The 26,393-nt window shown below is 40.1% G+C and overlaps 1 protein-coding gene across 3 annotated transcripts; it reads right to left on the bottom strand.

The window, feature by feature from the left end:
- Nucleotides 1-218: 218 nt before the first annotated feature.
- On the bottom strand, nucleotides 219-15,227 carry LOC134195864 (mediator of RNA polymerase II transcription subunit 23-like). 3 transcript variants are annotated; one of them, XM_062664954.1, is made up of 21 exons: nucleotides 14,891-15,227; nucleotides 14,723-14,831; nucleotides 14,562-14,660; nucleotides 14,420-14,482; nucleotides 14,309-14,347; nucleotides 5,175-5,244; nucleotides 4,992-5,104; nucleotides 4,838-4,933; nucleotides 3,661-3,852; nucleotides 3,496-3,588; nucleotides 3,383-3,439; nucleotides 2,621-2,704; nucleotides 2,504-2,565; nucleotides 2,364-2,440; nucleotides 2,117-2,300; nucleotides 1,915-2,060; nucleotides 1,637-1,814; nucleotides 1,483-1,573; nucleotides 1,328-1,415; nucleotides 596-808; nucleotides 219-516 (listed from the first exon to the last, which is right to left on the bottom strand). In XM_062664954.1, coding segments are annotated over exons 1-21 (2,166 nt in total). In that variant the 5' UTR covers nucleotides 15,001-15,227; the 3' UTR covers nucleotides 219-514. The 3 variants fall into 3 exon arrangements, with proteins under 3 accessions (XP_062520938.1, XP_062520937.1, XP_062520936.1); XM_062664953.1 differs by having other exon boundaries at nucleotides 219-438; XM_062664952.1 differs by having other exon boundaries at nucleotides 449-808.
- Between the last annotated feature and the right edge of the window lie 11,166 nt (nucleotides 15,228-26,393).

Below are 26,393 nucleotides of genomic sequence, written 5' to 3'. Positions count from 1 at the left end.
AAACCGAGTACTTTTCCCACTGTGTACGAGGTCTTGAGGCTCCAGGGGTGGGCACTTACGAAAAGAAACACCCTGTATTAACACGCACATTCCACAGCTGTCTTCACGTGCAGTGTGCATAGGAGTACCTATGCCTTCAAAGAAAAGGAATCACACCTGCATCAGCCTCAAAACAAAGCTCAAAATCATCAAAAAGACACAAGCAATGGTCAGTCACAGAGACACGCCTCGAACATCTTTCAAATTTGTGAGTCTACGGTAAACTAATCTAAACTACCTGAGTACGCATACTGTATGTTGAACTGTAGCACCAGACATTCACAATAAAATTGTCTGGGATTCCAAGGATACCGTTACATATTTCCATCTTCCGTACACTTCCGGGATCCGAACGGTGGCTCGTCCTGTACTACCTGGATTAAGGACATTCGAGTGGTTCTAATTTAACAAAAGCTAATTAATGTCAACAACTACATGCAATCATAATTGTTATATTCAAATACTTAGTAACTACCTCTGTAACAACAAGTAACCACAATCAGTTATCACTAAAATGACAAAACTTTCCAAATTATCCTATTGCTGCAACACTTACAAGTCCACTTTCTCCACTCTTCGTCAATTGTGTTTAGTAAAGCCTGTTTGTCTTCTGGCCGAGGAAAGCTGCTCTGTGCTGGAAAATCTCTATAGCCAACACGTACAGACTCTGGCATACAATTGAGAACATGCTGTGGCCATGAATGAGGTGTCATATTGTATGCCTGACGAATTGCATTGTCCACCCAACCACCAGGAGGAATCTCAAGACCTAAATACAAGTAGCAATAAAAAAGACATAAATACAACATATTCAGTATACAACATTAGTACACAGACGAACACATGAACACAACATTCTACTGCAAACTGACCAACAGAAAAACAGTACAAAAACTAAAGAGCACATCAAATACAATGCATAGCAGGCAGGTAAGCAGACAAATACAACAACAAACTAGAAGCCATCCACAATGAGATGGCAGAACCCTCATGCCAACCATATATTGAATAGATATGTTAATTTACTAATCAATTTGCCAACCCTGAGTACCCATTTTCAAATTTGTACAAGATTTTGGCGAGATTTTCATATTGTGAAAATATTGATATGCTAAGCTATTCAAGAGATACCGTGTTTCCATACAAACACACATGCAGACACACAGACACAAACAGCTCTGAAAACATTACAACCTCACGTGCTATGCAGGTTGTAATTATATTCTTAAATCTAACAACATAACTCCTTGTACTAACAAAAATAATTTAAATTACAAAATATACTCACATCCAATATGAATTGACCGAGCTAGTACCAATACAAACAATCTGTTTAACTCCTCTGAGTCAGGAGAAAGCATCATACCAATGTTTTGCTACAAAATAAACAAACTAATATGAAAATGTGTTCATTCCACACAAGATAGTCAAATCAGATATTACCAGACGTGCATCAGCTGTCACTTTTGCCATTTGAGTCGGCAAATCAGTACTTCCCAATCCAACCAGCAACCTCAAAGCAGTCGACTCAATGCTGCAGAAACAAGCAATTCATCTTCTTAATGATAATCTATCAGTATTGGATAGATAAACTAGCCTTAGTTGGAGTTGGTAATTTGTCCCAAAGCTGCCACTGTTCAGTTGATAAAGAATGCCGAGAAGTTGTAAGCGATAGTGTGGCTGTATGTGGCGTTGAAGTCGATAAGTGAGCAGTTCAAGAAAAGTGTGGACTGTCGGCTTGTTGTTTTGCTTGCAAACACTTGGAATTGCCTGACCTGTAAAATCATATATATTGACAGCCAACATTTTCAATTCTCAACACCTCATTTGCTTTTTCATGCAAAAATCGTGTAACAAAAGTCAATCAAACATTACCTAGAAATGTCTTCAAGGCAAGACCATAATCCATCTCCATGTACACCATTAGTCTACTGTATGTCTCAACTAAAGCCGGAGACAAACACAGATGACCATGACCTGACACAGGCTTCAGGACACGATTTAAAACACTGTTCCATAAACTAGAATATAAAAAAGTCAGCAAACAAGAAGACTCTTATAAACACTACACTATTACCTCATCTTTGCATATGTGGTGAGACTGTCGAGTACTTCTAATGGACAGGGCTCTGTAATGCCGACTGCCATAAGGTTACAAGCCCCAGGCATGGCGACCATATTGGCAAGCGGCGATGAGCCTCCTGACCAACGTTCAACCAATGATGACATAAGTTGAGTTACAGTCTCTTGAACACTAATAACTAAGAAACACAAGCAAAGCAACAATCTCTCAATCATTTTACATAACAAACACACAAACTTACATGCATTGCAGAGACAAGCAATTTGAAGTGGTTCTCGAGCATGAGACAATAGCGTCTGCTTATCTTGTGACAGATAGCTGAAATTAATTAAAGCTCCAAATTAATTGATTGCATTGAAAAAGAAAAAAATTGTTGTCAACTCTAGATGCAGACGCAGATATGGTGGTGGTTGTCTAATCAAGCCTGCATTCTCTCTTGACAGCTACAGAATACATGAAAGCATCTCAGCGAGCAAGACTGTACCAATTATACAGTACCATAGTTGACATGTGCATCCACACTGCAGCTGCTGCCATTGCAGTTGACGTCTGCGGTGTGCCTAGTTCAGGCAGTGGACAAGTCTACAGACAAATATACGATATAAAGTAAGCAAAACACCTAAAATTGTTAATAAATTATTTTGCAACAACAATAAATCCCTAATTCATTAATAAATTCATTTGATATTCACTCCTTCTAAAAATACACAAGTAGCAATACTATTTTGTTAATCAAACATGCCATGTTTTCTGATTGAATAACAAGTAATGCATGCACAGAACAAATATTTGTACAACTAAAGTCTGCAAGAATGATAGATCTACAGTAAGTCCAAACACCATTGCAGACGAAATAGCACAAAGGCTATGCAAGACAAATAGCCACGACTAAAACTTTGCATATTCAATAGATACATGCAAGTACACTAGTTAATAGATTCTTGCTGTTAAGTGCAAAACTAACCTGACAAATTAAAGCATCAAATCTAATTGTGTTAACACAATTTCAGATGCCATTAATAAGTCACTGACATGTAAACCCAAAGCACAATAAATATTTCTGTCAAACCTCACAAATCATAACACATGGATCTACATTACAACAGTGTACAAGTGCATACAGAATACTTCTATTGATTCCAAGGTTATTACTAATACCCAATACAATCTGATTCAGTTCAAAGTGTACCGTGAAGTATTTTAAAACTAAAGTAGTAAACCTATAAACTATCTATATTACAGAAACACAGCACAACACACCTCTTGCTCAGGATAAAGTCTCTTGAAGATTGCGAACAAAGGAGCAAGATCACTCAACTGAACAAAACCACAAACTTACAACAGACAATACATTCACTACCAGTATATCTCACCTGAAGGGTCTGAATTGCAGGTGAGAACAACTGAAGTAGAACCCACATCAACCTCTCTCGACTCTTAACAATTGGCTTTGTCTGAGCACACAGCTGCAAAATTTACCAAAATTAACATCAATTCGCATTTAAGTAATCACACTTGAATAGCTTTAACAGTATTACCTTATCATAAAGAAGTCCAACCAAGCCAGCAAAGCGAGCAAACTGAGAAAGAACAAAGAAGACCAGTTGGCTACTCAGATGATCCCAGATGATTTTGCTATCTGCTGTTTCATCACTGCTTTCTGATTTATTGATTGTCATCACAAGCAGATCAACCAGCACCTCTTCCAAAGGAAGACAACGCTGACGATGCTAAATCAAAACAACTGATAAAAATTACAATAAATAAAACAATATTAGTATTGCTAGCACATGAAACATAATTGAGACTACATGAAAATGCAACATTTCCACACAAACAAATAATCTAATAATAGTAATAGAGATTTATTAGCAATGCATTAGAGCAAGTGAGACAAAGCATACACATACGATTACTTTAGTCCATGCCAAGTAAAGACAAATTATATTGCTAATTAAGATGTGCTTATTACACCCCAAAGCTGGCCAGATGATTAATCAACAAAGTCAACAAGCAAACTGAGACTCACAGAAATATAACAGTAATGTTGCCACACATACATATAACATACTAACAAGTGTAAACAAGTCTAAAATATGTAAACTGTCATACAAATATGTCTGTCTATAAAAAATCTACGTAATAATAACAGCATCAGACATATTCCAATCTATACAATCACAAGAATGGAAAATAAGAATAGCTTTTCTAACTCACACAAACATATAGTTTGCCAGCTAAAGTTTGAAGCATCTTGCGAGTGTTTGAGTCTAAATTAAAGTGTTCTAGTTACCAACAATAGAAATCTATACAAAATATCATTTCTCTATACAAAATTAGTCTCATGCAGTGTAATAATCAGTATACGTTTAAACTCAATCTTTCATGAATTATATAAAATAAAATACATACAAAGTATCATAACTTTAACTCTTTATTAGCTTTCACAAATGTTTCACCAACCACCCCATTTAATCAATAAGAAATCTGCTACCATTGCCAAACTCCCATAAGAATAACCCTTAAAGTTGTTTGTCTGCAATACAAATACTATAAGTAACGTGTGAAAAATGACAGTACTTAGCTTCTATCAGTACACACAAACCATCAATATGCACACAGATTGACAAACAAGGCATATCAATTTCTAATAAAACAATGACACATCTATGTAGCCACACAAACATAGAAAAGAACAAACTGATTGTCACTTGCCTGTCTGTTCAATGATAGCATTGCAGTGACAGTGTCCTTCGAACAAGGCTGAGATACAACTGCTTTCAGAAGTTTCGTTTGAGCTTCATTCTGTTCCTATATTAACAACTTCACATCATCTGCTGTCTACACGTCACAACTTTCCAATCTCCACCTCGCTGAAGGGTAAGACGTGATTTCTCCTAAACTTCAGATTGGTTGAGTCAAGCTTCCAAACATTTCCTGATGAGCTAGAGAAGCCAACCACTGGTGATAAATCTGAGCGACCTAGTTTAAAGACATTCAATTCAGATGAATATTTAAAGTCTCAAGCATCGATCTCCATAAACTGAATTGCCTTTTACTGAGATGAGATCAGACAGTGCAATAAATGTATTTGTAAACTGTTGCCACATTTCCTCAAAAGCCTGGTTCAAAGAAGACATTAAGTAGAGTTGAAGATGACAAAGTTGCACATGCAAACAAGTAGACAACTTGACAAGCAGATAATAAAGAACAAACAAACAGATCATGTACTGCAATATTTGAACATGGACTCTAACAATAACAATAGCAAACTTTGCATAACACAAGCATCATACAAAACACAAACAAGACAAGCCGACATATAGTGTTCATTTATTAAATGTGCTCTGAAATATACATTAATAAATTGTAAATGATCTAACATCTCAGTTCTAACAACAAACATCTATTTATCTAATGGTTGACAGACAGGTACAGAATGAAAGACAGACAGACAGACAGACAGACAGACAGACAGACAGGCAGGCAGGCAGACAGACAGACAATCAGTGAGGCCATAGCAAAGTCTGTCCCTCCAGGAGAAATGTGTTCGACTACCTGCCATGTACTGGGAAAGTTCAACAAAAGCTATCTTCTGTCACTGCTTCTTCTAATGCTCAGTATCTACTCGAAAATGCCCCCACTGCCAGAGATGCAGCCTGCCTACGCTCAACAACACGTAAGGGCGCTGGGGCTTGGCTTAATGCTAATCGGAAGTGTTCGCACTCAATTCTTGTGATTTTCGCTTGGCTTCCTTCCTTCGTTTGGGTTTGCCCATAGCCTTCTCCAGCTGGACAACAACATGCAATTGTGGAGCTCTTATAGATGACAGCGGATACCATTAGCTGACCTGTAAGACTGGTGGCGGGCCAGTATGGTCTCACAAATCGATTTCGTCCGTCTGGTCTGATTGTTTCTGTGGGTTGCATATCCACCACCGCAGGGAGCCGAGGAGTCGTTATACAACCACAGACAACAGACCAGACATTGTATTTTTTACTTGGACATTGGAAACAACGTTGACCTTGATATCTCCCTCGCCCACCCATGGAGTAGTGACAGCTTTCCATCATCTGCTGGTGTTAGTGGTGCCGCTGCAGAGAGAAGAGCAGACAGAAAGAAAGAGAAATACAGCAAACAGCAATTACCAGGCGGCATAATTGCCACTGTAACCTTACTGGTAATGAAGCATTTTGGAGCTTGGGGAATCGATGGGTGGAAACTCCTGTGCAAATTATCAAAGAAGTCATCAGACAAAGTGGGACAACCGAACGCTGCAGAGTTTATCGACTTCTGGTCCAAACGCTTTTCTATTCAGCTCCATAAGTGTAATGCTAGAGTCATCTCTAAAAAGCTATCTTCGATGTCTGAAGACAACAGACGTGACCTCTTTGCCACCCAGTACTTTAGCCACTAGCTGGTACTGGAGGCTTTGCGTGTACACTGTAGTTTTTAAGTGTAGTCCTCATTTTGTTTTACACGAGTTTCAATTTTAGCTTAGTTTAGTTGATGAACACTACTAGTAGTTGGACAGTACATAGTACCCTGCATTGCAAAATGTATCATAGATAAAAGTTCAAATATATGTGATTGACAGACAGACAGACAGGCAGACAGACAAACAGACAGACAAACAATCCCTCAGATTTTAAAACACATTGGAGAAGACGCTTGTCAGTACAACTTCAGCGTTGCAATGCCTCGGTGTTGGCTAGAAAGATGATCAGAGTAACATATGGACAGAATACTGACCAGAGTTTAGATGTTGTTCAACTTTCAATTCAGTAAACTAAATTTCGGTTTGTAGGCTCCGTAGGGGAGCTTTTTAATGCTAATTGTTATTTGTGTAATTGTAATTGTAGTTGTGACACTTGTTGTTCATTAGCTGTTACTTTAGTTTCACCTGTATTAGCTTTGATGTATAAAAATATATGAAAATTTGACAGACAGACAGACAGACAGACAGACAGACAGACAGACAGACAGACAGACAGACAGACAAATTATTCTCATACAGATTCTACTTGTACATATGCTATGATCTTTAAAATACAAATCAGTCCTTGCAAACAACAAAGTCAAAATCAAATAATCTATCTAAATCACCATGATTAGATGACAGTTTTGAAAGTTTTCTAAGGATAACTTTGGCATTGCATCTTTGCAGAATTATAGAAAACCTTTTCTGCAATACGACATGAACATGGAAGCATTAAAATTGGCTTCTGGAATTGCTGACTGTTGTGACAAATGCTGCAAAAAATTCTCTGCCTTTGTGCCCCACCTCCAAAAATGTTCTATCACAAGAGGAACACATCTTGATACATATCCTCCTGGAACAAGCTCTTCTGAATATTTTTCGATTTTCTTTTCTTCTCTTGTCACGGCAGCATGACCATTTTCCTTGCTAGCCCTCCTAATAATGTCCTGACTCCATGTATGAGCTAGGGACACATTAATATACAAATTCTGTCCAGTATATGACAGACAGACAGACAGACACTTTCCTTGCATCAGGTGCCCGATGATCGGGAAGGCCTGACAAAATTGCTACAAGTTCCATCAAAACTGCAACATAAGCTGACACAAGAATATGCTAAGAAGGATATAGTATCTATGATCAAGACAGCTTCCTGCTTGAGAGATGCAGCAAGGCTAAGTCCACACAGGGCAAAGGTGCTGGGGCATGGCTTAATGCTATACCTACTTCAAATAAGCTCGCATTAGTTTCTCGCGATTTTCGTTTGGCGGCTTGCTTGAGGATGAGTTTAGCAATGCCACTTATTGAATTCATCTCCCAGTGTGATCGTGGTTCTCGTTTGGATGGTTCTGGGTACCACCTACTGTCATGCAAATGGGGCGGGGTCCAGTTTGGACCCACAAGTCTATTGATAATGTATGGTCAGACTGTTTACACATTCTTCAAATACATCACAAACGAAAACCTCGCCAACAATATACGACATCTGATAACCGTCCAGACATAACAGTATACGATATTGGAGCAGGATCAAGCACAGATTTAGATATTTCTTTAGTGCACCCCTGGAGCAGTGAAGTAATATTCTCATCAGCATCAACACAGGGCTTTGCTGCATCACGGAGAGAGCAAACAAATCTGAGAAATACAGTATGGAACGTCTTCCCGGTATAGAGGCTGTAAGATTGGTTCCACTTGTTCTTGAGCATTTCAGACATAGGGTCAACAAGCAGTAAAATATTTACATCAGTTTTCAATAAGGTCAAGAGATGAGCACGGCAAGAACAATAGTTCTCAGTTCAAGACTTACTGGAGAGAATGTTTATCGATTCAATTGCAGAAGTGCAATGCAAGGATTATACACGGGAAAGTAGAGGGACTTGCACGTTAGATTGTCAAATATAGTCTTCCAGGTCCTTTGGGCCTTGGAAATGTTTAGGAAATGTACTAGACTTTAAGAACAACATAGCAATCAGAAATTTGCGTTTCATTGTAATAGCTGTAATTTATAAAACATACTACCATTGACAGACAGACAGACAGACAGACAGACAGACAGACAGACAGACAGACAGACAGACAGACAGACAAACTGTTTTATTCCCTCCCAAACTGTAAATGTGACAATCACAAAAATGAAAGCATCCTAAGCATTACAAAAACTACTGAAATGTCTGAAGTCATAGCTATTATCCTAATAAACATAGTGCTGAATATCTACATCAAAGAAAAAATAATTTATCTTACCTACATGCAATCTACCTATCTTCTTTAACATAACTCTAGCCTTACATCCCTGTCTACAATTATAGAAATGTGCCTACGCCATCTCGTCCTGAAGTCGGCTTCAGTACTTCTGCCTCCAAATCTTTGTCTGCCTCCTGACACCAGAACTCAAAGTGTTCAAAGGCCAGGAGGACTAAGTTAGATGCCTTGCCATCTTAAACTGACAGAGCTTCATATTTGCATTTCTTCCTCATCTCACGTCTCTCAGCTGCATAGCCTGCCTCTTCACACGCTCTGCTTAAAATGTCCTTGCTCCAAGGATGAGCCATGCTCACGTCCAACTTTGTCCTTGATTCTCCTGATGCTTCGTACACCAAAATATCGAGGTGATTCTCAGACTTGATTACTGGTCTCTTGGCTCCTTGTGATGATGCAGTTGGAGCTCATTCTAACAACTACACCATCCTGATACGATAGAATTTCGTTGCCAGACTGGTCCTCTGCCAAGCTTGCAAATGAGGAGACGATGCCCAGTTCCATCCAGTTCCGCTCCACATTCACATCTGTTTATGCATGACGTAATTAACTAAAAGGCATTGGAAAGAACGCTAGACGGAAATCCTTTGCAATAAGTGCGTACCTATCTGAGGATGGTTAGGCTGTTAACCAAGCCCCAGACTCCCTCCCTATCTTGAGCAGAACGTAATCTTGTAGCATCCCTTCTGTACCATGCAGAAGACAGACAATGAGCTGCACTCAAGAGGCCCATTCCAGACGTTAGATTGTGCTGAAGCTTACCCTTTGTAACTGAAAGGGTTGACAATGATTGAGGCCTCGGTGTTTCATCATCTTCTAACCTAACTAAAGGCAAGAATTTCACAGCTGAATGAATGTCGAAGCCAAATAAAGAGGATGTGGAATCGTTTCCACCAGTTGAGTATGTTGTGACAGTGAGGAAAAATGATCAGCAATTCTCTGACAGATTGACCCTATGAAGAGATGTATGCTGAGCATTTACTTTTGTTGACTTCAGATAAGCCAAACTCACCCAATTTGGAGGCTTGATTCCACGTGAAACCATCAATAGAGTCTATGCCCAATATGTGGACAAGGTAGACCAGGTCATGGCATCATGTAGTTTCGCAGTATATTCAAATAATAAGGAGATACACATTACCTAAGTAGTTCATCAGAGTCACGTGGCAAAATCTTAGCAAGAGAGTTGCACTCTGAGGGCACCTCAACTTTACTAGCTCTGAGCAAAGAGCAGGACCTGAATTAGCGATCCCAGAGCATCTAGTTTGGACAAACGGGTGGCAGCGAATGGGAATCCCTAGAATTTCTGTGCCATGTGAGACCACAGGAACAGAACAAAAAGATTGTACAGAATCTGACGCATTGAACAACTCGTGTTTTTTTCGTTGACTATTACATCGACATCTTTGAGTGATGACTGAAGGTCAGAAACAAATGGTTGCATGCGAGCAAACTCACCAACTACAAAGAGATCATCTAAGTAGGACGGTCAGCTTGCTATCATTTTCCTGTTGAGACTCTAAAATGGGTTGCAAAGCAGCAGAGAAGAGGAAAGGGCCGAGGGGATCTCCCTAGTGTACTCCTTCCTCTGACTTAACAATGACGACATCATTGCCCTTGACATATATGAGAGAGCTAGAATTACTGTACATCTGGCATATGTGTGATGATAAAGCACAGAAAACTTTTCTGCTATCTCATCGAGGAGATGTTATCTAGAGATGCAGTTGAAAGTATTGGATATACCATATTCGCCCATACTAACAGCCATACCGAAATAACACCCATGCCTATATATATGCCCATGTGCAGCAGATCAAAACTTTTCAGCCTGAAAAATGCCCATGCCCAAGTATACGCCCATTGCCCTAGTTTACGTCCAGGATATGCATGCGCAGAAACAATGGTGTCCGCAGAACGTCCGTCTCTGTCTGTGTGCATTTGATGAGCTAGTGTCAGTGTTGAGTAACAGTGCTTAACGTTAGACTTATTTCTTCGTTGCAATGACTGATACTTATGCTGTTGACGAGCTTCAGGCCGATGACTCTGGTTTGTGTGTGTTGTATTTAGTTTCTGCGTGTTTGCTGATGCTGTACACAAACAATGTAGTAGCCTCGCCCCAAACACAGCGTGGATTGCAGTGCTGGATGTGCTGCCATCATCACTGCGTACGTGGGGCGAGGCTAACAGATACCAGTATCTTTGATCTTGCAAACGGATAATTGCAGGCATTTGTGGTATTTGTTGTGTGTCTAAATAAATGGCCAAATGGCATCATTTTGCGACCATGTATACGCCTTGGACCAAAATAACGTCTATGCCCTAGTATACACGCCCAGAAAAAAAGGTTTTCTTTTCTATACGACAGGGGCATTATTACAGGCGAATACGGTATCTGTCTCCAACAAAAATAGATCTGAATTTCCATCTAATAACAAGGTAACATGATGTGCTAATAGCTCCACTCCACAACAAGTAGCTTGACAGACAGGTAGACAGACAGACAAACAAAACAAACACAGGTGAGATGGGGGAAAGCTTTCTGAAAAGGCTAGCCAAGAAGTTATGCAATAAACTAGGTCGACCTAACGCTGCTGACTTTCTAGACATCTGGAGAAAAAGATTTTCAACTCAACTTCAAAAGTGCAATGCTAGGGTCATAATTAGAAATCTCTCAGCAATAACATTAACTATACCGTAAATTGCTCTACCCAGTTTCTCAGCCACTAAGTTGACTCCAAGTAGTTTGCATTGTTCTCTTTTAAGTGTGAGATGTTTCTTTTCAAAATACATGTAGTTCTAGTGAACTCTCGTAGTTGCGGAACTTTACATAGTTACCTTGCTAGCATTGTATTATAGATGCATGTTTGAAATAAATGTTATTTGACAGACAGACAGACAGACAGACAGATAGACAGACAGATAGACCCCACTCCTGGTACCATGTAAAGCAACGCAGATCACACGGGAACTGGTCGTAAGCCAGACAAGACACTGTATTGCGATGGTCTCTAACCCGTGACCTTCGGACTACTGTACCCCAAAAACCCCGTATGTAACACCTTACTGTAAAGTCACTACTATTAGTAATTACCATTTGTTACATTTTGGTCGATGGGGACAACAAGCAGAAATGTACCTACAGCATTTGTCAAGTAGATCAACGGATGCCTATGGAACAACAAATGCCTCCTCATTCAAGACACATTGGAGGGAGCGCATGTCCATTCAGCTACAAAAAGCCAATGCTCGAGTCATCTACAGGAAAGTGGAGAGACTTTTAGATGATGCTAGTTAATTTGTGTTTTTCCAAGGCCATTTGGCCTTTATTTTTTTTTTAGTAAAGGAGCAAGCACGTGTGTAGTTAATTGGACTGATGAGGACATTGTGTTGTAGAGGATTTAGCCTCCATCTGTACGTACTTTGTTCTATTGAATAAAATACCTTTAACAGACAGATAGACAGACAGACAGACAGACAGACAGACAGACAGACAGACAGACAGACAGATAATTTATTCTCATACAGATTCTACTTGTCCATATGCTAGGATTTTTTAAATACACACCAGTCCTTGCAAACAACAAAGTCATTAACTATTGGACTTGACTTTGAATGTCAAAATCAATGATCTATCTAAATCACCATAAGTAGGTGACAGTTTTGAAAGTTTTCTAAAGATAACTTTGGCATTGAATCTTTGCAGAATTGTAGAAAATCTTTTTCTCCAATACGTCATGAACACGGAAGCATTACAATTGGCTTCTGGATTTGCTTACAGACAGACAGACAAACAGACAGACAGCTTGTCTCCCCACTTTGGTCATTGGGGGAGACAAGCACAATCATTCCTGTCTCAATTATCTCAACTAAGTAAAAACATCGACCTCGGTGACAGCGACCAAGATTTCAAGTGCTACTGGAGAAGAAGATTCACTGTAGCTCTCCAAAGATGCAACGCAAAGGTTCTCATCCAGAAGATGAACCGCTCACGGAGCAAAGAAAATGACATTAGTGACATATATATTGTCCAATTGCATGCAACCTAAGTTGATAATTTTTTAGAGAACCGCGTGGGTCTAATTGATATATAACGAACTTTCGTATCTATAGCTGGTAATAGTTCATATGTATGAAATATAAATATCTGACACACAGACAGACAGACAGACAAACACGCTAACTGACTGAAGGCTGGTTCACAATATGCATCGTCACAATCCCTCAAATCACATCAAGACGGACGGATTGCTTGACGGAGCGTTGACACACGGATGAAATCGATTCTATTTTGCCTGCTCTGTCGGAAGTTGACGGACCACAACAGGAATTGATTAGGTACTGTTGCCCCATCAACAAAGTGCAAAATGAGGATGATGTAATCATGCAGCATGGGAACAGTAATTACTAAAATGGGACGTACACGTATTGTGAACATGACGGAGAGCTGTCCGTCACCGTCCGTCACGTCTCCATCGCATATTGTGGAACAAGCCTTTGACAGACCGACAGTGTCAAGCAGACCGACATATAGACAGACAGAGAGACAACCAGACAGACGAAAAGACAAACAGACAAACAGAAAGACAGACAAACAGCCAACAGACAGACAAACAAACACATCAATAAATAACTAAAAACTCTAGCAAAGAAGAGAAAAATGTAAACTATCAAACATAATCAGTTGTACATGCATTAACACACAAATCACAAAGACACAAATGAACAATCACTAAGTCCTAAACCCATGGCTGCTAGCTAATGTCACAGAACAGCTGTTTCGCATGTACTGGCACCTGATAATTAACACAAAGAGTGTGAGAAGGGGGCTGGACACATTGACTGGCACATGGCATTGTCGAAATCTAGCACACTAATTAACATCACCAATAACAATGAGAGCATCTACTGCATTCCAATTTCCAATTGTTGGTCCAGCCGTCAGCAGTATTAATTAAAAGGCTGGTATAATACCTGCTGGACGGTGACAAGCCTCTGCTGGACAAAACCAGATTTGCTGTCCAGTAAATATTGTTAACTAGGCTTCACTGTAACCCTAGCGCATGCACACTCACATTAATAAGCTGCATAGTCACAGCCCCCTGAAACCACAACAGCATACAGAAGACCAAACATACATTGTCATACAAACACACAAACAAACAACACACACATGCACACACACACACACACACACAAACAAACAAACAAACACATGCACGCATGCACACACGTATGCACACACATGCACACGCACATCGTCATCATCATCATCATCATCATCATCATCATCATCATCATCATCATCATCATCATCATCATCATCATCATCATCATCATCATCATCATCATCATCATCATCATCATCATCATCATCATCATCATCATCACCCTCATCATCATTATCATCATCTGGATCCGATGCCAACAAGTTCACTACTTACCCAGTGAGTCGACGACCCTTCTGGAAAGTGCTTCGCAATCTGTACAATCAACCAATCAATTAGCATCACAGCAAAATAGAGCCCCAAACACTATAACTTCTAGAACCATACCGCACTGTATGCAATATATCCAGGCAGAAGACCCGATTTTCTATCCAATAACTTTCCCACAAACTAATAGAAACAGAAAAACAACACAGTCTACACTCAAACAACATACACACAATGACTGTAAGAGAATCTTCAAACCTACATTTTTTGCAGCAAGCACCAGGCTCAACTTGTCAGCTGGAATTGCCCGAGGACATTCACATAACTTGATAAGAACAAGAATAAGAAGTTCACGACAACCCTGTGACAATCACGTGATACATCATATGAAACAGGCCAAAAACACAAGACATGCAAACAAACAACTTTATAGTCGACTTTCTGAATGTGATTTGATAGTCCAGAAAATGATTCCATCCATGACTGCGATGAGTTGAAATCAAGATCATGAATCAGTGTTTCGAATAGTAACCTGCACGATGCGGTTTCATATAATGGCAATGCAAAGAGTTGAGAGTAATGCTGGCTTACTTATATGGTACAACCCCAGACTCAGCAAGAGAAGTTAGTAAATTAAAACAAAAGATGAAACGTTGGTGGTTCGTCTGTTTGTTGGCCAACATCAAGAGCCCACTCAACATTTCATCATGTTGGTCCTAGAAAACATTTCATTGCTCTTTACGTCAATTGTAGCAACAATTACTGTCACTTAGGCTGTGCCTCCACTTGTTGCTCTTTAACCAGGCTATTAAAAGTTATCTGGGACTTTATTGTACGGCAAAAATTCGTTTCTTGTGTACATGTACCAGTATGTCAGAAGGTGCGTGGGTGAGAGCATCTGAAGATACATTGAAGGTGTCTGCAATGATGGTGGATGGAACACTGATTGTGGGAAAGGCAATATCTGGAGAAGGAAGGCAATGTTCACCTGTCTGGAGTGAAGAAGAGACTGTGACTCTCCTGAATATTTGGGGATAAACCGAAACTCAGAGAAGGTTTGGTGAAATGGGCAGAAACTGCCCAGTTTGGAATGACATTGCTAGAGAGATGAAAGACAATGAATATGAAAGGACATGAGATCAGTGTAAAAGCAGAATACATAACCTAAAAGCCATTACAAAAAGATTAAAGACGGGACAGTAAAGAAAACTGACAGAGGATGAGTTGTGTGGCCTTTTTTTCTAGATTATGGATAAGGTATGGACCAGTTAGTAAAGTAATTATTCTACTGGCAGAAACTGTAACATAAGAAAGCTAAAAGGAAATATGTTAGATTTTAGGGACTCAAAAATCTGTGTCCCCTGTCTATGTAATGGGAAGCATGGTGCCTGATGGTGACATGGCAAACTGTTCTTGTTCTCTAAAGCCCAACTGTAATGAGTAATGTGTTTAGACAATTTCTAACATGACTGCTACTTGTAGCATGGTTGATGATAACAACAGAGAAGACAATAGCTCTTTCAGGTTGGATTCCAATAACTTATAAGGAAGCATCCTCAGTTTCCTGTTAATATTGTTCACTGCTGCTATTGGTAACATGTGGTCATCAGACAACGGAGAAAATTGTAGTCCCTCTTGTATGTCAGCATCTAATGATCAAGCACCTGCAATTGAGAGGGATGTTGAAGAAGGCTCAAATACCACTCCACAGAGAAAGAACACGCCTGATGACACAAGTGAATCTGACAATGTTTATATTAAAAAATACCAACACTGTCACATCAATGTTCTACATCTGTGTAGGTGGAAGCAGTGGACAGAAGAGAGGAAAAAGAAAGGAACATGAAGGAAAAGGAAGAAGAAATGAAGAACTAATGCAGTTGGTGACAGCAAAACTGAGCAAGCTAGATGATGAAATGATGGTGAAGAAGCAGCAAAAATAAGAAAAGAGAAAGAGGAGAGTAGAAGAAAGTGGGAAGAAGAGCAGGAGATTAACAGAATGACATTCATGAAGGACCTCCTGCAGGAAACTTTTGAGACAATGAAAAAGTAGATTAACAGTACATTATACAGAAGACAAACTAGTTGCTGTATGTTACTTTAGTCTGTTCATCACTGTCTGTCTGTCTATCTGTCTGTCTGTCCATATGTCTGTCTGTCTGTCTGTCAATACATATATTTTTCATATTTGAATTAGGATACAATAGCAAATGGCTAACTACGTTTGTCCTATGACAATAAAAGCAAGAGAAAACAACTAACAACTAAATACAATATGTGTTTAACTACTAATTGGTTAAAAGGGATCATGTGATCCCTTTTCTATAAAACATCTACAAGTCTGGGCACTTGGCCTGTCCTGACAAGGCATTACTGATTTTCTTCAGAAGTACATTGGCATTGCAACGTTGCAATTGAATGGCAATTCTTTGACGCCACTCCTTTGATCGTTTTGACAAGTCATCTAAATAGGTCTCTGCCTTCTTGCCCCATCTTCCAAAATGTTCCAAGAGTAGTGGAACCACTCTCACAGACAACCCACCAGAATGCTTTTCTTTCTCATAGCGAGCCAACTTCCTGTCTTCCCTTCTAGCAGTGGCTGCTCCCTCCATAGTGGCTGACGTTGGAAATATGTCCGAACTCCACAGATGAGCAAGTGCTATATCTAACTCTACGTTGGAACCAATACCAGTTTCAAAAACAACAATGTCTGGGTGACTGTCAGATGTAGCATATCTATCTTTTGGCTCTTTTTTGTGTTGAATTTTGAGATTGTCTAGACACTCTGACCACACAGACATGATCAAAGTTTTGGAGGCAAATTCAAGAGGGGGCAGGTCTGGCTTGAAAGAAGCTAAGTCTGTTTTTGACAAGTTTCTAGAATGGAAATGGGAGGAATTGCTGCATTTGTCTGAGTCTAAGATTTCTACAAAGCTGAGTTCAAGTTCTAATCAATCAAAACAAGCAGCACTCAGGTTGATTCAATGTGGTAAACTTTCAAGAGCTGCTAGAGTGTTAACTAGTGTAGGGTTAGCACCAGCATCAGAAGAGACAGTTCAAAAATTAGAGAAAAAGCATCCGAAAAGATCTGAGAAAATTCCTGCTGTTTCCCCTCCAGTAAATTCTACTCCAATAAGTCTCTATAAAGCTCTTTTTCTCAAAGTGATTCATCAATCACCACGAGGTTCTGGTGCTTGACCATCTGGTTGGCATTATGAGCATTTCAAAGTCTTGATTGAATCTGATGAGGGGGCAGATCTCTTACATAGCGCTTGTTCTGCTATTGTTATGGGTATCTTGCTTGATAGTATAGGCAAATTGTTATAATCATCTCGCTTAATAGCTCTTCAAAAACCAAACAAAGATGTGCGTCCCATTGCAATAGGAGAGACTATGCAACGTTTAACAGCAAGAGCAATCTGTTTGCAGAAGAAACAAGCATTCTGTGGTTTTTTCAACCCAATACAGCATGGTGTGTCGACTGATTGTAGAACTGAGCTGCTCACACATCATGTTCAATTGCTTTTAGAGTCTAATCCAGAATGGATTGCATTGAAAACAGATGTGAATGCCTTCAATTCTCTAGATCGAAGGCAGTTATTGCAAGAGGTGTCATCTTCTTTTCCAGACATATTCCATCATCTTCAGCAGATGTATCTGAATGTCAATTCTCTTGTATTTTTGCAGAAGACCAAACCAGTAGTCCTCAGCTCTGAACAAGGCATTCATCAGGGAGACCTTCTGCAACCCGATTCTCGTGAACATTCAGAAGGAAAACCCTAAAATATGAGTTCTAGCTTACCTCAATGATGCGTTTCTTTTGAGTCCACCAATTGAAGTTCTTTTTGCCTTGAAAAATATCAGAGCAGCTTTCATCACAATACACCTTGAAATAGCTGACCACAAATGTGAGATCTACAGTCCTACACCACTTTCTAGTCAGATAAGCACTCAGACCACTATTCCTATCAACTATAGTGGTTCAACAATTCTAGGCATCCCAACTGGAAAGGTTCAGTCTATACAAGAATACTGTGTTGAGACAGCAAAATCAGGAGACAACCTTTGCAAGCAGCTGAACGATATTCAAAGTGCCATGCTTTACTAAGATTCTGTCACATTCCTCGAATTAATCACTTAGCTCATTCAGTGACACCAGAACTTCTCAAGTCAGCAGCTGATCTTCACGATCTTCAATCGAGGTCAACATTTACCACTTTGCTTGGTTGCAACTCAATAGATAACACTGTATGGCACCAAGCAACCCAACCAATCAAGTATGGTGGCTTTGGTATGTCATTGGTTCAATCAGTTGCTTCATCAGCCTTCCTGGTTTCGTGGGCTCATTCTTTGAATGAATTGCCCATTCGTTTTCCAGATATAAAACCTGAAATAGGCAAAGTTGTCATGTCAACACCCTCTTTTAGCTGTCTAGGTCAGACACTAAATTCAATTGTACTACCATCCCAGTCCTTATTAGAGATGTTGTCTGAGTCAAAGAGGCTTCAACACAAGCTCTCAAAAGAAAATGCTAACATGGAAGCTACTTGCTTAATTGAGGATGCAACTTCAGTTCGAGATGGCGCTAGACTTCGGTCTCTGCAAGGCAAAGGTCCAGGCTCTTGGTTGTCCGCTATTCCAACTTCATGGAAGCTCGCACTTAAACCCTCCGAATTTTGGTTGGCGGCTTACCTGAGACTTGGACTTCCCTTGCCTTTGTGTGATAATATTCAGACGTGTGACTGTGGACGAGCAACTAGTGACTCAAGCGGATATCATCAGATTACATGCAAAACAGGGGTGGTCCTGTGTGGTCACATGACTCGATCATGTCTGTCTGTCTGTCTGTCTGTCTGTCATTACATATACTTCAAACATCAAACTATAATACATATCAGCAATAGGCAAAAAAGTATAGTTCGCAAGCTACATGAAAATACACATATGTGTACACACAGCAGCTAAAAAATTATGCTACTACCCAGCTTTCAGCCAACTATTGGCTGAAAAACTGGGTGCTGCTAGAGTCCAGTTTAAATTCTTCAGTTGCACAGAGTGCCGACACTTTTCTTCTGATGACGCTGGCATTACATCTTTGTAGTTGGATTGCAAATCTTTTCCTCAAAATCTAAGAATTCTAGACAATTGGGTTGACCAAATTCATCTGACGACTGCTCAGCCAATTTTTGAAGAAACTTCCATGCCTCTTCGCCCCATCTTCCGTAGTGCTCCAAGACCAAAGGAATCAGGGAAACAGATGTGCCACCAGGAAGTCTCTCTTTCTTGTATCTGGAGTGCTTTCTCTCTTCTCGCCGCTTGGCTGCTGCTCCATCAATCTCAGCTGACTTGGGAAAAGTATCTGAGCTCCAAGGGTGAGTAATGCAATGTCTAATTCTACATTAGCCCTGAAGGTGAGTCAAACACCACAAGATCGCGTCTACAATCAGAGCTACAATGAAGATGTCTTGGTTCTCGCTTGAAGTATGCATGTACATCTTGAAGACAATCTCCCAAGTAGCAGCAATGGTGTCATGGGACCAAACTGGCCCGCCGCCTGTTTAACAGGTCAGCAGGTGATAACTACTGTAATCCAGCTGAGCGCCACAGTTACATGATCCAGACCAATCAGACAGAGGAATGGGCATCCCTAGACGAAGATGAGTCGCCAAACGAAAGTCGGTTGGTAAGGCAGACAACAATGCACCTGTGCTCTTGCCCCGGACAGATCTCAGTCATGCAGCGTCACATGCTGTAGCAGCACTGGACAAAAGATTCTCTGAATTGGTTCAAGCTTGGTGTTTGGAAAGCTGAAACTGCAACTTACCAACACCTGACAAACAATTGCTGAAAGACATGTCATCCGGCAGACATTCAGACAAAACCCTACCAATTGGACCATCTGATGATTTGACGAAACTATGATGGATGGTAATATAGACTGAAAACGAAAGAGCAATTCGACAGCTGCATGAGCCTGTCTGTCTGTCTGTCTGTCTGAGCCCTGTCTGTCTGTCTGTCTGTCTGTCTGTCTGTCTGAGCCCTGTCTGTCTGTCTGTCTGTCTGTCTGTCTATCTGTCTAAGATGGTTTGATGCCTCCTACAAGCTCTTGATTGCATTTAACCTCTTCTCTCTCCTCCCTCCTTGAGGCTGCGATACCTGCTGTGCTAGCAGCCAATGCTAGCAAGTCAGTGCGCCAGAGATGCACTAGAGAAATGACTTGTTCTATGTCATGGCCAGTTTGGGAATCGATAACAACAATTTCTGGTCTGTTGTTGCTGTTGAGGTATCGATGAGTCGGTTCTTTTTGCTGTGCTGGAAGTTCAGTTCAATCAAACACTCTGACCAGACATCCACGACAGCATTGTGTGTTCGAATAGGACCGCCTCCAGGTTTTTGCATGTGACCAAGTGACCTTCTTGGTCTGAATTAATTTGGGAACGCTGATCAGGTTGGGCTGCAAGATACCACAATCCACAGGACGATGTGATTGTGTAATTCTTTGGAAGATAGTGCAAGCTCTGAAATGGGTGGGACTGCACTGTCTGTCTGTCTGTCTGACTGTCTGTCCCTCTATTGTCTGCGAATACTTTAGCTAAGGCTGTATTGTATTTAGAATGCAGTGTTCTCGCCAGTACCATCAGTACCGTCAAATGATGGTTGGGAGAGGGATGGGACGTTTGTAGTGGGGAAAACAGCATTTATTAACGGTTTGGAACACAATTGGAAAGTCTGAGCTATCATGCTTAGTGTGGGATCACGGATCTAAAGACATTAGTGCTCTTGATGGTCCCTAAGTTGCTACAAAGCAATACATATTCTCATGTCCAACGTCTGGTAATCTTAGGGAGTGCATAGTCTCCTTGTTGGTGTCTGAGGTGAATTCCTGTTGACCTTTCACACAAGAAGTGCTAATAAGCTCGAGACTGTGGTTGCAGCAGGTGTTCTACTAATTACTGTTTATCTTCAATCTCATGTTTTGTACACCCTTACTCTTTTACGTCAGCTTATAATTCCAGTTTAAGTCAACTTGTCATTGTCATCATCTACTGTATTATCTGTCTGTCTGTCTGTCTGCCTGTGCTATGTTTAACAAGGTTACGTTCAATGAGGTTTATTCAACAAGACCTGAGTGGCAATTTATTGACTAGGCTACCAATCATGCAGTAACTTCAAGACTTTACAAAAAGTCCTCTGTGTGACATTTTGTTACAGTTAGCTAACCAACAGTCTTTTAAATTGTACTTTATGTCTATCGTATTTTGTCTCATCTATGGAATGTAGGATATATACATACAACAGTATACTACTCAGGGTTCAAAAAATCCCGTCGCCAAGTCGCCATATGCGACCACTTCTAGATGGCTGGCGACTAAACAAACGGTGTGGTCGCCAATTTGGCGACTAGAAATATTTGGTAGTTTTTAGTCTTTTGTAACAGCAGTCCTTGGATGCGAACCACCTGCTCAGCAGATGTTTTACGTTACAATTAAGGTATGTTGCCACCTTCTACGTCTACCATTTAGTGGCACCTTGCGACATATGCCATCCACTTAGCACCTTTGTACATATTGTGTAACAAGGTTTCACCTAGCAATCTATTGCATGTCGTTGCTATTCTCTGGCACACCATTATTTTTATGAACTCTACTGCCTGTACCGATCTCGTTGGTCTCTGCCAATCAGCTCCAGACAAACCCAACTAAAGACCTGCAGGTGCGTAAAATTTTCAAACAATCGCAGTCACTCCTATCCTTCATATGCTACACCAACAAATCCAAGTCAACAGCTCTACCATCGACGAGATGCCATTGCGCAGCAGCTTCTCCCGAATGAAACATGAAATCTGCAGCCAATCATAGTTGAAGGTGACGAAAACTGCCTATTTAGATCCTTTTCTATGCTGTTCAATGGAAATGAGAATCTGACCATCTTGAATTGAGACAAATAAAAACTATTATGTAGGTCTTGGTGGGCGTAGGAAGTGGCAAAACAAACACATTTTTCCACAGCAAGCTGCCTGAGTGTCTTTCTATCAAACAAACTACCGGGTACGGACGTCCAGGAGCTCATACGTCTCCTAGTGCTACTAAGAAAGTTTGTTCAGACAAAAGTTTGTGCATGTCCAGTTCTGAAATCTAGGTGTTGAATAATGCCACACGCTATTAAAGCACTACAATAACAAAAGTTTATCATGTGAGTTCCAGAGACTAGCACAGCTAGCCATAGGAAACCACTTGGATGTGGGGGTTTTCTTGAGAGTTACCGGATGTACTGTTCTCAGCAAATCAATAGTGTCACTGAGTCATATAGAGAATTAAGAAAATGCTCAAAGAATGCTTATGTCTTATTGGATGGATTACCAGGATGTGGATGTGATGACAAACCACATAATCACATTAATTAACATTACAAAACCACATGACCACATTTTTGTTTGGTTGTAGCTATACAATTAGTTAAAAGTTTTTATATTATATTATGTATATATATATATATATATATATATATATATATATATATATATATATATGCCAGTTGTAACTCCACTCGTCAATTGATATGTCGGTTCCATTCTCTGCTTTCTCAGTTGAAAGTGTCATTTTCCATCGTAAACGAGCACACTTTTCCAGGAGAGCAGGTTGCTCATGAACGCCTATGTCAAAGTATTCCAGACACAGCTCTTAAGACTGAAATGACCAGTCAACAAAGTTTGCAGAGTAGGCTGGATTCTGATTTAAGTTCTTCCCTCAAAGATTCTGCTAGTATTCAAGATCGCACTAGACTGAACACGATTTCTGGCCAACATGCTGGTGCATGGTTGCGGGCATTGCCATGCCCAGCAAAGAATGTAGTGTTGCTTTGAGAGTCTGGTTGGGCATTCCAATCTTCAACTTGCCTTCTGATGCCAAGCGCTGTACATGTGGTGCAATCATTGACAAATTCGGTGATCATTTATTGGGTTGCAACCAAGAGCAGAATCTGAGAATGAAGCGTCACAATGCACTCTGTGAAGTAGTCTTCAATGCACTCCTAGTGGATGATTCTCGTTGTCATCGAGAAATGCGATGCAGTAGCACAAGCAATTCAAGACCTGGTGATATTTTTCACCCAAATTTCGAACATGGTCTTCCGACATATTTTGACTTGACCGTCCAAAACTCCTTACAGCCATCCTACCTTGTTCAAGCAGCCACTTGTCCAGGGGCAGCGGCTGCAGCAGGAGAGATTGAGAAAGATCAGCGGCATGATGCAATGGTTTCAAACACTGGAGGTATTTTTCATCCCCTCATGGTGGAGTCTTTAGGATTATGGACACCGAACAGTTTACAAGTACTTAAAAATTATAGCGCGAAGGGCTTCTTTTCTGAACAATGCTGGTATCAGTAGATCGGTTTGTAATTTGCATCAACAACTGTCTGTAAAGCTATGGTTATACAATGCTAAGATGGTGTTATGTAGAATAGCTTTAGATGGTAGAGTTGATCCCAGTTGGGATCTGTAAGAAGTATATATATATATATATATATATATATATATATATATATATATATATATATATATATATATATATATATATATATGAATACTCATACTATTAGATAAAGAATCCCAAGTACAATACTGTAGATTAATGTGTTTACTAGCCAATGTTCATCCAACGTTAGTGCAAACTCCTAGTTAGATCTTAATTTAATGTCAAACATGATAATCTGGAAAAGGGTCTCAACAGTGAGTAAATCTCTGACCTAGAAACTTGCAAAAAGTTTGGTAACCAACTGTCCTCTACGTGGCCAAACTGGCGACCAAATTCAAACACATTCTTAAACCCTGCTACTACTAGTACTACTACTACTAATATACACGCATCTGACTCTAATACAACTAGGGAACAGATAAAGTAATTTATGATGTCATTACCAAATATGTCAACATCAAACTTTTGATGATGTCATTAATTAACGTCATTATATTTAATTAATAACGTCATATTGATGGTTGGCAAAAAATCCTGCCTAGAACACTGGAATGTCACATCAGATAATCAGCTATGCTTGTCTTATAGTGTAGACTTGTCCCCTGGGAATGTTGTGTGCTTGGTCATCAGCACCTTGATAGTGATAAATAGTCACGTAAATGATGAAGCCACACCTCATCAATATGATCTCCGTGAACCAAGCAATAGTTGTGAAGTGTGCAACAAGACATAATTGTTGTGATTGCATTCTGCAAGTTGTCATCTAAACATTTGCTTAGACATCTCAATCTTCCTCTTAACATACCAAAAGTTCGCTCGACTACCATGAATGTGCTACTATGCCTGTAGTTATAATTTCTCCTTTCAGCTGGCATGGTTGCACTCTCTGGGAAAGGTTTCAACAGCCACGGCACTAAGGGATAAGCGGAATCTCCCAGTATCACAACATTGACAATCACATCCACGTTAGACATATTCCTTGTACTTTGTTCAGGAAAGATTGCAGCATGTTGGGATTTTTTTAACAAAGGGCTGTTTGCAAACACATGGGTATCATGCACACTCCCAGAATATCCAACAAAAGTGTCTGTAAACCGCATAAATGCATGAGTCACTACTGCTTGTAGCTGGATAGAATGAAAGCCTTTCAACTGACATAGTCTTCAGGGCATTCTCTGTAACCTCTTATTTCAACATCTGTTCCATCTATTGTCCCTGCTACCCGAGGGAAGACACACATCCTTTCAAACCAATCAATATTCATCTGAATTTCTCTTCCACGTGGCCGTCTGACATAAGACATAAGACTTGAACAATAGCTGCACAATGGCATAACAAACTTCACATGATATCTGATGAGCAGTCGATCTGCCAATACCAACAAATGTCCTATGGTCCAATATTCATTTGTGCCACTAATATGCCAAGAAGGCACAGCAACTCTTTCATTACCCTTACAGGTCTCTACACAGAGGCAGAAACATCTCTCTTTTCATTCTCATATTGTGTTTCCAATCCCCTTTGAGTTCACTGACGACAAACTGTGTATTGCCAGGAACTTTGTTCCTGTCACGGCATCAGACAGTCGGAGATCGTCTTCTGGTCGTCTCCAGAACAATCAAAGACATAAGTCTTTGTCTTCGTCAAAGATAGCGATTAAATCACTCTCTCCAAACACTCTGCATCAGTCTACATCGTCTCTGACATTGCCTAATTCTGTCTTCTTCCAATAGTCTCCAAAGAGAAAGAACAGTGCGAAAGAATAAACATTCATCGTCGTAAATGCTTGTTATTATCACATTACTATCACGTGACCATTAAACCTAAACCACTTTTGTTACTTAAACTACCTCTGAAACATGTTTAGCAAAGATGTTTGGGTTTACAGGTAAACAGGTTTAACGCTAGTGGAGATGCAATGATTCTTAAACATGTTCAGGTTTTAATGGGGAACTCCAACGGAAATACAACCTGATCTCAAAATGTAGGCTTTATCATGAAACTTCATGCTGCACTACTTTCAGGCCAGCTGTCGCCTTGGTAGCAAAGAAAACGCATGTTATGTACAGAGCATGCGCCAGACTGACACGTCATTGGTGCTAAGCTCCGCCTACACCAAATGAATTGCCTCCGTAGCTCAGTTATTTCGCCAGTAAACTACACGCAAACTAAACAGGAATGGTAATTATAGAGAGACCTTGTGTTTTAAGGCCTTAAAATAACTTTTGTAACAAAAGTAGGATGCTAGAGACCGTTTTCTCCCAGCAGACTTGACCTTCTCCTGTCACAGAAGATGAGACTAGCACAATAAAACTCAACAGTAATTAGCGTCAGCCTTTGTTCTATCAATCTACAAAGAGAACCACTCAGACGGTTCAAATATGAGGTTCTCTTGGACATACACGCCCTTTCAAAAAGCGGCTAGTGTTACAAGTGCAGAATAGCTTTGATTGAGCCTTAGACTTTTACCCGAGCGCAATGATGTAGACAGTATACCTAGTACTGTAGTACGCAAGTTGTTCACCCTGCACAGTGTGTAGACTCGTGACCATAGCAATATACCGCCCTTCGTCATTCCCGGATATTCAATCCTCTAGCAGGGCTCATGAGGCATCTAGA

The sequence above is a fragment of the Corticium candelabrum genome, chromosome 20, assembly GCF_963422355.1.
Source record: "Corticium candelabrum chromosome 20, ooCorCand1.1, whole genome shotgun sequence".
In the NCBI taxonomy this organism is placed as follows: Eukaryota; Metazoa; Porifera; class Homoscleromorpha; order Homosclerophorida; family Plakinidae; genus Corticium; species Corticium candelabrum.
Note: the sequence above shows the minus strand (reverse complement) of the source record. Positions and strands in the feature narration are given on the sequence as shown.

What these genes read in the sequence shown, in the direction of transcription:
- LOC134195864 (XM_062664952.1), bottom strand. Translation starts at nt 15,000, where the DNA reads ATGTTGAGTGGGCTCTTGATGTTGGCCAACAAACAGACGAACCACCAA. An exon ending in TCTGGGGTTGTACCATATAA is followed by an intron (nt 14,832 to 14,890) that starts GTAAGCCAGCAT and finishes CGCATCGTGCAG; the next exon opens with GTTACTATTCGAAACACTGA. An exon ending in TATCTGCGTCTGCATCTAGA is followed by an intron (nt 2,441 to 2,503) that starts GTTGACAACAAT and finishes AATTAATTTCAG; the next exon opens with CTATCTGTCACAAGATAAGC.